We start from the raw sequence: 13,551 nt of genomic DNA on the forward strand, positions 1-13,551 counted from the left end.
GCTGAACTCTAGGCAAACAGCTAAATACACAATTGATATACATATACTGTAGTACATATGTGAAGTTTTATCTGCTAAATTATTATTTTCCCCTGTCCATTCATTACTGAGATTTACACAGCCATACTCATTAAAGTACCAGGGAATTCACTTAAAATGGTAGTAACATTTTTATTCCTTATTTCGATATTTTTGTTTTATTTTATTATTATTTTCATTTTATTTTATTATACTCCAAATTACTCAGTTAGATTGGGTTTTTGACAAGGAATCTAGAATTGTTAAAATGTTAAACTGGTCCAACTGTTCATCCATGCTTACAAATTACTATTACATCAAGAGTACAAATTATTATCAGATGAACCATATATACTGTATTTACCATTCTTCCAATATAAGTGTTGTTTGACACATTCTGTATGATAACTTTTTGTTTGTATAAATTATCCAGAAAACTTTAACAATTTTGGGAAAAAAAAGTAAAGTCCCTGTTGTTTACTTGTACCTACAGGTAATCCTAAAATAAGGCTTACCTGTAGGTACAGTAAATATCTCCTAAAAGTGCATTGTTTAGGAGATATTTACTTGGCGTACCATCCATTGAGAGAGCCATGCCGTGGCTCCCATGTGCATAAGTGACGTCATCGCGGCATGGCCAGTTAAAAAGCTGAAGCCCACAAACCCAGAAGGAAGACCGGGTGAAGACAGAAGCCCTGTCAGTGGTATTCAGGCTCCCTTAAATTTTCCACTCTTTGTTATATTGCAGCCATTTGCTAAAATCATTTAAGTTCATTTTTTTCCCCTCATTAATGTACACACAGCACCCCATATTGACAGAAAAACACAGAATTGTTGACATTTTTGCAGATGTATTAAAAAGGAAAAACTGAAATATCACATGGTCCTAAGTATTCAGACCCTTTGCTCAGTATTTAGTAGAATCACCCTTTAGATCTAATACAGCCATGAGTCTTTTTGGGAAAGTTTTTCACACCTGGATTTGGGGATCCTCTGCCATTCCTCCTTGCAGATCCTCTCCAGTTCTGTCAGGTTGGATGGTAAATGTTGGTGGACAGCCATTTTTAGGTTTCTCCAGAGATGCTCAATTGGGTTTAAGTCAGGGCTCTATCTGGGCCATTCAAGAACAGTCACGGAGTTGTTGTGAAGCCACTCCTTCGTTATTTTAGCTGTGTGCTTTGGGTTATTGTCTTGTTGGAAGGTAAACCAGTCTGAGGTCCTGAGCACTCTGGAGAAGGTTTTCGTCCAGGATATCCCTGTATTTGGCCGCATTCATCTTTCTCTTGATTACAACCAGTCGTCCTGTCCCTGCAGCTAAAAAACACCCCCACAGCATGATGCTGCCACCACCATGCTTCACTTTTGGGACTGTATTGGACAGGTGATGAGCAGTGCCTGGTTTTCTCCACACATACCGCTTAGAATTAAGGCCAAAAAGTTCTATCTTGGTCTCATCAGACCAAAGAATCTTATTTCTCACCATCTTGGAGTCCTTCAGGTGCTTTTTAGCAAACTCCATGCAGGCTTTCATTAGTTTTGCACTGAAGAGAGGCTTCCGTCGGGCCACTCTGCCATAAAGCCCCGACTGGTGGAGGGCTTTCTACAACTTTCTCCCATCTCCCGACTGCATCTCTGGAGCTCAGCCACAGTGATCTTTGGGTTCTTCCTTACCTCTCTCACCAAGGCTCTTCTCCCCCGATAGCTCAGTTTGGCCGGACGGCTAGCTCTAGGAAGGGTTCTGGTCGTCCCAAATGTCTTCCATTTAAGGGTTATGGAGGCCACTGTGCTCTTAAGTGCAGCAGAAATTTTTTGTAACCTTGGCCAGATCTGTGCCTTGCCACAATTCTGTCTCTGAGCTCTTCAGGCAGTTCCTTTGACTTCATGATTCTCATTTGCTCTGACATGCACTGTGAGCTGTAAGGTCTTATATAGACAGGTGTGTGCCTTTCCTAATCAAGTACAATCAGTATAATCAAACACAGCTGGACTCAAATGAAGGTGTAGAACCATCTCAAGGATGACCAGAAGAAATGGACAGCACCTGAGTTAAATATCTGATTGTCACAGCAAAGGGTCTGAATACTTAGGACTATGTGATATTCCCAGTTTTTCTTTTTTAATAAATCTGCAAAAATGTCAACAATTCTGTGTTTTTCTGTCAATATGGGGTGCTGTGTGTACATTGATGAGGAAAAAAAATGAACTTAAATGATTTTAGCAAATGGCTGCAATATAACAAAGAGTGAAAAATTTAATGGGGTCTGAATACTTTCCGTCCCCATTGTACATTACTGCATCCATTGATCTATTTTTAAATCTGCTAAGATTTAATAGTAAAACGTTGGTACATCTGGGTGGTGTATAACAGGTAGTTAAAGTGGTTGTAAAGGCACAAGGTTTTTTACCTTCACTAACTGTCATGCATTCTGTGAGCAGAAGCCCCCCCAGACCCCCCTAATACTTACCTGATCCCACTCTCTATCCAGTGATGTCCATGAGAGTCTTGTCTCACACTCCTGATTGGCTTTTGGCAGCAGTGGGAACCATTGGCTCCTGCTGCTGTCAGTCACAGCCAGTGAGCCATTTAGAAGATGGAGGTGACGGGGCCGAGCCACGGCTCTGTGTGTGAATGGACACAGAGCCGCTGGTCTGGAGAGCACCTGCTTGGGTGCCCCCATAGCAAGCTGCTTGCTGTAGGGGCAAACATCAGGAGGGAGGAGCTAGGAGCACCGACGGGGGACCCGAGAAGAGGATCTGGGCTGCTCAGTGCAGGTAAGTATGACATGTTTGTTCTTTTTAAGAAAAAAAAAAGACTTTCATATAGATTTAAGCTTTACCGCTTCTTGTTTACTTTTTTTTGCAGCTGTGCTCTTTGTCTTATATTGTATCCATTGTGTCAGTCTGGCATTTCCCCACCTCAATGTCAGTTGGTGACCACACCTTTTCTGACTAATTCTTTCATGGCCATCAAATTCTCACATGCATTTATCTTCTTCACCAAGTGTGCTATAAAAGGTTGAATGAGATAAAAAATGTCTTGCAAGATAGCTAGTGTAATGCTTTGTTTATGATTCAATGCTACATGCTGAGAAAATTGTACATCCTACAGCCTATTCTGAAAAACTTTTAGAGAGGTGGATAAACATGAAAAGAAGGTGTATTATAACTATTCTTTATGCTCAGCTGCTTGAATAAATATTACCTTCATGGTTTATTTTAGAAGCTTAGTAAATGACTTTCAGTTTCCATTGTTTTAATTTGAATAAACTGAATATTTAGGCTTACATCTTTTCACATATTTTTCCTTCTAGAACTTTGATGCTGCTTTCTGCTCATGAACAGTACTGCAAAACATCATGGCCTCAACACCATAAATCATCATACAGACCGTCTGACTATAGGAGTGTGGAGACTGCTTTGAAAGAAGAATTATCTAGGCTTACAAAACCTCACCATGGATATGCCAAAGCTTACAATTATGGTGTGCACGTTTATACTTCTTAATACTTGGACATGTTGGTCCAAACCAAAGGGTTCGCCACATATGAATTCTGTGAGGATAGATGGAGACCTCATTCTGGGTGGTCTTTTTCCAGTACATGGAAGGGGAAGTGATGGCAGAGCTTGTGGAGAACTTAAAAAGGAGAAAGGAATACATCGCTTAGAAGCAATGCTGTATGCTCTTGATCGTATCAATGCTGATCCTGATCTCCTGCCCAATATCACATTAGGTGCTAGAATTTTGGACACCTGCTCCCGAGACACACATGCTCTTGAGCAATCCCTAAGCTTTGTTCAACCACTTATCGATAAGGACCGAGCAGAAGTGCGATGTCTCAGTGGTGGAAACCCTATTATTGCTCAGCCTGAGAGGGTAGTGGGAGTGATTGGAGCATCTTCAAGTTCAGTCTCCATTATGGTGGCCAATATATTAAGACTCTTCAAGGTGAGAACACTTTTATTTTTTCCAATTTGATCATAAACATTAATATTTTGGCATATTATCTAAATTTTATAGAAATTGACATTTGATTATTCTAGAAGCAATTTTTATTTTATTTTGAACTCTGCTTTCCTGCATGCAAACTGTCAGGCACATTTCTTTATTTGTTGAAAGGGGTTGTACAGGTAAAATATTTAACACTCTGGAGTTTTATACATTGTAACATTATGGCTAAACATGTACTGTATGTGTTACAGATTAGTGACTATTTGTACATTGCTTATACACCCCTCTACACCTCCAGCAATCTTTCTCAACACTAAGGTTTCTCCAGAAGCTGCTAGGCAAATCATGAGCAGCCAGCAATGATAGAATGAGCTACTGTGTTATGATACCTGCATACGTCTGGCACCGATGCTATTCTAGAGAGACCTGAAACAAAATAAACACAAAGCTAAAGATGTCTAAAAATGTATAAATCTGCGTTTGTGGTAACATGAAACATAGTTCATATTTTAATTTGTTACTAAATTGCTAACTGGTTGCTATAGGCAGCACAATGCAAGAAAGAACAACACGAAGTGAGAAAAAAAGAGAATGCAGATTGTTTGCTATGAACAAAAATGTAAGAGCAAAAAAAAATGAACACACATCTTTCATGTAATTACCACAAGCAACAATCATCCTCTCTCTGATTATTTTGACAAACCACCAGTCAAATGGGGCATTCTTCCTTCTAACCATTAATGTAAGGAGTCATTACATTGATGACCAATGTAAGAGCACACTTTCCACTGCCCCTTATAGTAAAGAGGCACATGTTCACTGATCACAATTGTAAATATGCATTTGATAATCCATGTAAAGGGACACTACAATTTTCACTGTGGTACAAGTTTAAAAAAAGGTTGCTCAAATATCAGACCGCATAAGTGTGCCTTTTGTGCTACGAAGGAAGTCAGGTAAAATGCTCTTCTGGTTCTATCAGTGTTTCTGTGTACTGCATATTTTTTGTCATATACACATTCCCTGCCTCTCAAATTGGGAATTATCACCAGAACTTGCTTTGCGAGACATGACACGCAGACAGTCGCTTGTTATATTCCAGACCTTTACTGCTGCTTATTTCTTCAAGGTTAACATGACACACAATAGGCTTCTAAAATAAACCAATACGTATGTCTAACAGGGTGACTAGTTCATCCTACCCAAATCCTCCACCAACAGAGCAACTGATTTGAAACATAGATCTATACTCAGACAAAAAAGTTAACAAAAAAAACCCCAAAACAAACAAACAAAAAAAAAATGGGCAGACTCGATGGACTACTCAGTCTCTTTCTGCCATCACTTTTCTGTTTCTATGTTTCTATATCTATGATTTGGGCCTGTGATGAAAGCTCTGAAAGCACACTGAAAACAAACAGAGGTCATGTTTGGAAATAGCTTGAAATTTCTAAATATATTAAAAGAAATAGTCCAATTTAAAAATGGTGAATTCTTCTTTGTGTCATGTAGTCTAAAATCCCACGCTTAGCAGCTAGGGAATGCAGCAACTGATTGGGTGAAACAAAAAGTAGGGATTTACTGTTCGAGGTTCACAGAATCAGCATAATATTGTGGACATTTTCCATACTAACCATAATACACTGCCTAGACTTTTCACTTATGTCAGCTAGCTTAGAAGGGCCAAAGGGGGCCTTTTGGATAAGTCAGCCCCCTTGCAATAAGACAATGAAGACATGTGTGTTTAGCTATGATAGACAAAGCATAGGGAGTTCTGCTGATAAAGTGTGTAGTAAAAGATCAGTGTTGATTTTGCATGCACTGGCATATCTGTTAAAGTAGTTGTACAGTTGTGCCTAAAAGTTTGCATACCCTTAGAGAATTGGTAATATACAGTATGTACCATTTTAGAAAATGAGTGAGCATGCAAAACACATTTCTTTTATTTCTTATAGGATTCATATTGAACTGTAGATCATAAAATAATGGCACAATTCTAAAACAAAACATAGCAAGTAAAACAAATGAAATGACCCCTGTTCAAAAGTCATGCATACCCTTAGCTCATAATACTGTGTATTGCCCCCTTTAGCATCAATGACAGTGTGCAGTCTTTTTAATAGTTGTCTATGAGGTCCCAAATTCTTGCAGGTGGTATAGCTGCCCATTCATCTTGGCAAAATGCCTCCAGGTCATGCAAAGTCTTTGGTCATCTTGCACGAACCACACGTTTGAGATCTTCCCAGAGTGGCTTGATGATATTAAGGTCAGGAGACTGTGATGGCCATTCCACAACCTTCACTTGCTGTAGCCACTGAAGGGTCAACTTGGCCTTGTGCTTAGGATCATTGTCATGCTGGAAAGTCCAAGAACGTCCTATGTGCAGCTTTCATGCAGAAGAATGCAAATTATCTGCCAGTATTTTCTAATAACATGCTGCATTCATCTTGCTATCTTCAAGATTCCCATGCCTTTAGAACTCACACCCCCCCAAAACATCAGTATGCCACCACCATGCCTCACAGTGGGGATGGTATTCGTGTTGCTATAGGCCTTGTTGACCCCTCAGACTCCCCAAATTACAGTGTTCCAGAAGCGGCGAGGCATGTCAAGGTGTTGTCAGGCATATTGTAACCAGGCTTTTTTGTGGCATTCTTTCTGGCAACTCGACCAGGCAGCTCATTTCTGTTTAAGTATCATGGTATTGTGCTCCTTGAAATGACAACACCATCTTTTTCAAGAGCAGCCTGTATTTCTCCTGAGGTTACTTCCAGGTTTTTCTTTGTATCCAAAGCAATTCTTCTGGCAGTTGTGGCTGCAATCTTTCTAGGTCTACCTGACCTTGGCTTGGTATTGAGAGATTCCTGAATTTTAGACTTTTTAAAAAGTGAACAGAACTGTTGAATATGCTTGGGCAATGGAATATGCTTGGCCATGGTTTCAACAAATGAATATGCCTGGGTAATGTGCATTAGCACAGAAGCTTATGACCCCTTTCAAACTGGGGCTTTTTTCATGTGCTTTTGGGCTAAAAATAGCACCTGAAAAACACCTCCCCTACAGTGCCAGAGTGCTTTCACACTAGGGCGATGCACTGGCAGGATGTTAAAAAAAGTCCCGCAGGCAGCATCTTTGGGGCGGTGAAGTATACACTGCTCCTCCACCGCTCCTGCCCATTTAAATGAATGGGCACCACTGCCAAAGCGCCTGCAAAGCGATTGGGCAGCGGCACTACTCGAGCGCATTTAACCCTTTATTCGTCCGCTTAGTGCCGCTAAAATGACGTTAAAGCACCGCTAAAACTAGCTGCATTTTACCGTCAACACCCGTCAGACCCAGTGTGAAAGTAGCCTATAGGTTCTTTTGGGAGAGCATGTGACAGAGTGGTTTACAGACAGGTGATTGTGGAATTGGGGAGCAGAGCAATGTCGCCCTATAACATGAAGTGCATAACAAGGACCTTTATAGCAAGAGCACCAGCTATTATTTTCATGAAACCTAGTGAAAAAAAATAGGCTTTAATGTTAAGCATGTTAAAGCTTATATGAAATTTTAGTGGTTACGTTTAGCTACTTTACCAGACTATGCTTGAGTTCCTTGAATTCCAGTGCTTGGGTACATTTTCTGATGTGCTCTGTATGTGTGTGAGGATCTGTACACCCAAAAATGTTTTTAAGTACCTCAAAACTGAACACTTTCACCCCCTTCCCAGACCATTATTTCTCATACACACATAGGCATTGTTATAATTACACTCCAAAACACATTCTGCTGTCTCCTGAGTATTGGAATACTACCTGTGTGAGACTTTTTCACAGCCTAGATGTATAGAGGGGCCCAAAATCCTAAGAGCTCCTTTGAGCATTCAAGGAGCATAGATTACACATCTAACTTCCTGACTACCTAACATATTTTTGGAGGCCCTGGAGCACCAGGACAGTGGAAACATCTACAAAAGGACCCCAATTTGGAAAGCAAACTCCAGGGTATTTTCGAAAGGCATAGAGAGTCTTGTGAAAATGGCATTTTTTTCCAAGTTGTCAATTGATAAAATATTTCCAACACACAGCTTTGGCATACTTAGGATTACACCCAAAAACACATTCTGCTACTTCTCCCTTGTATGGCGATACCACATGTATGAGACTTTCATAGCCTAGCCACATAGAGGGGCCTAAAATCCAAGGAGCACCTTTAGGCATTTTAGGGGCATAAATTATGCATCTAATTTCCTGACTACCTATCACATTTATAGAGGCCCTGGAGCACCAGGACAGTAAAATCACCCAAAAAATTACCATGTTTTGGAATGCAAACACTCCAAGGAATTTTTAAAAGGCATAGTAAGTCTTTTGAAGACTTCAGTTTCAGTTTTGGAAAATGCAAAAAAATAGAAAATACATTTTTTACACAAAGTTGTCAATTTAATAAGATATTTCCCACACACAAATTTTTTTCCCCACAAGTAGGGCTTTCTTTTGGTGGTAATTGACCATTACTGGGTTTTTTTATTTTTTGCTCTAAAAAATATTTTAAAAAAATCTAATTTAGGCCAACTATTACTACATATTTTTGGTAAAAAATCCCAATGAGCATTTATTGATTGATTTGCGCAAAAGTTATAATGTTTACAAATGATGGTATATAGTGACATATTTATTTATTTATTTATTTATTTATTATACTAATAATGGCAGCTATCAGCAACTTACTGCGATAGTGCATTGGACAATCTGACATTAACTTTTGACACTTTGTAGGAACTAGTGACACTAATACAGTAATCACTGCTAAAAATATACACTGTCACTGTAGTAATGACACTGGCTGGGAAGGGATTAAACATTCCTCACAGGAACATAGTCAGTTGGATATGCAGATGGTTCAGTTCAGGACGCAGGCAGACACGTGGTCTGCAAACAGGCAGAGGATTGGACCAGACAACAGGCAGAAATGTGGTCAAGAAACAGGCCAGGGTCAGTAGAGGTGGTAGGCAGAAACAACACTGCACTGATGTGGCAGTAATTACGAACATTGTTGCTGGCTGCTCTGTTCTGGTGACACTAGGGACTAGTGTGGCAGCAATCAGGAACATTGCTGCTGACTTATACTGGTCTGGTGATACTGGGACTAGTGTGGTCACAATCACGGACACTGTTGATGGATTACACTGGTGTGGTGACACTGCAACTGGTATGGCAGTGATCAGGGACACTGTAACTAGTTGTGGCAGTAATTAGGGAGAATATGACTGGTGTGGTGGTGATCAGACCCTGTAACTGGTGTAGCAGTGATTAGGGACAATGTGACTGATGTGGAGGTGATTAGGGGCAAAATAACTGATGTGACAGTGATCAGGGACATTGGGACTGGTGTGACGGTAATCAGGGATATGGATGAGGTCTGGCGTGTTCGCACAGCCCACATGCAGAGCCCGCCAGGAAGTCGGCACTGCACTGCGCTAATCGCAGGCAGTGAGACATTTCCCGATGTGCGGCTACAGAGATTGGGAAATGTCTCACTGCCTGTGATTAGCGCAGCACAGTGCCGACTTCCTGGCGGGCCCTGCACGTGCGGTGTGCAAACACGCCAGAGCTCATCCTTAATCAGGAACAATATGACTGGTGTGGCGATAATCAGGGACAATATGACTGGTGTGGCGGTGATCAGGGACACTGTGAGTGGTGTGGTGGTCATTGGGTACTGTCAGGGCTGGGCTCAGCCCTTCCTTTTCAAAGCTGGCTGCTCAGCTGTCGGCTAATTGCCAGCTCCTATCTCTCCACAGTGACTCACCTGTTGATGACATTCTACTCGTCAGTGCTGCCTACTTAAGCCGTCCAGTCCAGATGATCTCTGCCTTTGCCTTGGTCACATCTCTAGAGACGCTCTCCTGTGTTCCTGTTAAAGACTTGCTTGGCTGACATTCCTTCTGGCTCCAGATCCTGCTTGCTGTTCTACTACGCTCATCTCTGGCTCCCTGATGTTTTGGCTTGTCATACTATCCGTTTCGGTTCCTGAACTCTGGTTATGTTTTGACTATGTTTACTCTGTTTACCTTTTTTTTATTATTATTGAACAAGTGTGATTTAACTGTACTTCTGTCTCAGTCTGATTCATGGATTCTGCAAGGTACATTGTAAATGGGTGAAGGTGAGTGGGTGGCCATGATTGGGGGCAATGACTGGTGTGGCATTGGTTATGGACACTGACTTACAGCACTGGTCTGATGACATTGTACTGCTGTGGCGGTGATCAGAGATAATGGCTGGCGACCCTGACATACAGTGATATCAGAGCAGCAAGACATTGTACACACTGCCAAAACAGTACAATGTCACCATAGTGCGTGTCAATGGCTTATATATATTAACCCATTGAGAATTACTATGACAAGCTGTGATTGGTTACCATTAATACATGGTACAGAGAGGCGGTGCTTGGCCCTGTACTATGTGATCACTGACCAATCACAGAGGTCACAATAGTTCTGAATGGCTGTATGAATGGCAGCCATCTTTACTACTGGATGCGTGATCTCTGTGATTGGTCACAGTGATCACATGGTACCAGGATGAAGTACCGCCGCTCGGTACTCAGATCGGTGATCCGCTTCAGGATTTGTTGCTGTCAATCTATCTAAGAGTTGCATTTTTCACAGTACTTCACTCAATCCTATGAAAAAACACTGTGCACCCAAGACGTTGCACACCCCTCCCCATACAGCCAAGTGTTTGGTATTTTCCTAGTTAAAAATATACAAAATAGATGTAACCTCAAATTAAAAAAATAAATAAAATAAAATATAAAAAAAGTGATGGTGGATGGGAAAATGTTAATACTGGACATATGCCAGTATTCCTGCTATTTTTTAACTTCTTTTAACAGATCATGCTGTCCAGCAAAAGTGGCAGTTGGGGGGTTGAGACCAACCATTAAACACTGACAGGGGTGGTCAACTTCTAATTATTTATGTAATACCTTTATCCCAAAAGGATATAGTTTCTGTCACTGCTTAAAAAGTGTTATGCCGCGTACACACGGTCGGACTTTTCACCTGCAAAAGTCCGACGGACGCCGCCGGACCAAGTCCGGCGGACAATCCGACCGTGTGTGGTCTCCATCGGACTTCCGACGGACCGTTTCGGGCGGAAATCCGACGTACTTTAGATTTGAAGCCTGCTTCAAATCTTTACGTCGTACCTCCGCCGGACTCAGTTCCTGACGGAAAGCCCGTTCGTCTGTATGCTAGTCCGAAGGACCAGATACGACGGAGGAGCAGGTTACTGCATCTCGCGCTCGCTGCAATAGGAAAAACTAATTTTCCCATTGCGGCGAGCGCGGAGGGCATCCCAGGCCCTTAGGTCTGGTATGGAACTTTAAGGAGAACCCCCTACGCCGAAAAACCGGCGTGGGGGTCCCCCCAAAATCCATACCAGACCCCGATCCGAGCACGCAGCCCGGCCGGTCAGGAAAGGGGGTGGGGACGAACGAGCGCCCCCCCCCTCCTGGACCGTACCAGGCCGCATGCCCTCAACATGCGGGGGTGCTTTGGGGGAAGGGGCGCCTTGCGGTGCCCCCCCCACCACAAAGCACCTTGTCCCCATGTTGATGAGGACAAGGGCCTCTTCCCGACAACCCTGGCCGTTGGTTGTCGGGGTCTGCGGGCGGGGGGCTTATCGGAATCCGGGAGCCCCCTATAATAAGAGGGCCCCCAGATCCCGGACCCCCCCACCCTATGTGAATGAGTATGGGGTACATGGTACCCCTACCCATTCACCTAGGTAAAAAGTGTCAATAATAAAACACAACACAGGTTTTTAAAATAATTTATTAAACAGCTCCGGGGGGGGGTCTTCTTCCGTCGTCGGGGGTCCCTCTGGTTCATCTTCTCCCGGCGTCCGGTTGGTTCTTCTCCGCTCTCCGGCCTCTTCTCCCGGTGTCCCAGGTCTTCGGCCGGCCCCTCCGCTGTCTTCAGGTAGCTCTATTGCCAGCGGAGGTCCGGACTTCTTGGCTTCTTGGCTTCTTGGCTTCTTGTGTTCTCTTCTCTTCTCTTCCCCCAGATGTTGACACGACGCTCTCTCCGGCTGGACTGGTCTCTGAGGGCTGCGTTGTGACTTATATAGGCGGAGACCCCGCCCCCATATGATGTCACAGTCCCTGGGCATGCTGGGACTGTGACGTTTTAGGGGGCGTGGTCGACCACTAAAACGTCACAGTCCCAGCATGCCCAGGGACTGTGACATCATATGGGGGCGGGGTCTCCGCCTATATAAGTCACAACGCAGCCCTCAGAGACCAGTCCAGCCGGAGAGAGCGTCGTGTCAACATCTGGGGGAAGAGAAGAGAAGAGAACACAAGAAGCCAAGAAGCCAAGAAGCCAAGAAGTCCGGACCTCCGCTGGCAATAGAGCTACCTGAAGACAGCGGAGGGGCCGGCCGAAGACCTGGGACACCGGGAGAAGAGGCCGGAGAGCGGAGAAGAACCAACCGGACGCCGGGAGAAGATGAACCAGAGGGACCCCCGAAGATGGAAGAAGACCCCCCCCCGGAGCTGTTTAATAAATTATTTTAAAAACCTGTGTTGTGTTTTATTATTGACACTTTTTACCTAGGTGAATGGGTAGGGGTACCATGTACCCCATACTCATTCACATAGGGTGGGGGGGCCGGGATCTGGGGGCCCTCTTATTATAGGGGGCTCCCGGATTCCGATAAGCCCCCTGCCCGCAGACCCCGACAACCAACGGCCAGGGTTGTCGGGAAGAGGCCCTTGTCCTCATCAACATGGGGACAAGGTGCTTTGTGGTGGGGGGGCACCGCAAGGCGCCCCCTCCCCCAAAGCACCCCCCCATGTTGAGGGCATGCGGCCTGGTATGGTTCAGGAGGGGGGGGCGCTCGTTCGTCCCCACCCCCTTTCCTGACCGGCCGGGCTGCGTGCTCGGATCGGGGTCTGGTATGGATTTTGGGGGGACCCCCACGCCGTTTTTTCGGCGTAGGGGGTTCCCCTTAAAGTTCCATACCAGACCTAAGGGCCTGCGACGGGGCTCGCAAGGTTTCAATCTCGCCAAAAAAAGCGGCGAGATTGAATTCCTTTTCTAGTCCCGTCGTACCCAAGTCACGTTCAAAATGAACGGACTTGTCCGTGTGTGGGAAAGTCCGTTCATTCTGAAAGTCCGGCGGAAGTCCGTCGGGAAGACCGGATTCCGGAAAGTCCGGCCGTGTGTAGGCAAGTCCGGCCATTCAGAAAGTCCGGCGGTAGTCCGCCGGAAGTCTGGCGGCAAGTACGTCGGACCTAGCTTTCTAGAAAGTCCGACCGTGTGTATGCGGCATTAGTTGGAGTTAGTCAAAACAATCCACATCTACTAGTTGATTTAACACTACTCTCTCCGGAGAAAGCTGCTGTTTAAAGGGGTTTCTTTTGCTCCTTTATAAATAGAGGAGACACCTAAAGATAGTAAATGTTACTGGCTGGATCACCAGGTGAAATAATAGGAAAAAATGCCCAAAAAATGAATGCAGTCACCACATTTAGGGACTGGTAAGATGCAATGGGATTAATTTACTAAAGACAAATCCACTTTGCAC

The 13,551-nt window shown here is 43.8% G+C and overlaps 1 protein-coding gene across 4 annotated transcripts in view; it reads left to right on the top strand.

The window, feature by feature from the left end:
• GRM4 (glutamate metabotropic receptor 4) overlaps positions 1–13,551 on the top strand; it is a 617,812-nt gene that overhangs the window by 32,962 nt on the left and 571,299 nt on the right. For all 4 annotated transcript variants that reach the window (XM_073616043.1, XM_073616042.1, XM_073616040.1 and 1 more), the window contains exon 2: positions 3,330–3,964. In XM_073616043.1, the coding sequence (XP_073472144.1) occupies positions 3,473–3,964 (492 nt within the window). In that variant the 5' untranslated portion in view covers positions 3,330–3,472. The remainder of the gene's footprint in view (positions 1–3,329; positions 3,965–13,551) is intronic.

The sequence above is a fragment of the Aquarana catesbeiana genome, linkage group LG02 (assembly GCF_042186555.1).
Source record: "Aquarana catesbeiana isolate 2022-GZ linkage group LG02, ASM4218655v1, whole genome shotgun sequence".
Taxonomy (NCBI): Eukaryota; Metazoa; Chordata; class Amphibia; order Anura; family Ranidae; genus Aquarana; species Aquarana catesbeiana.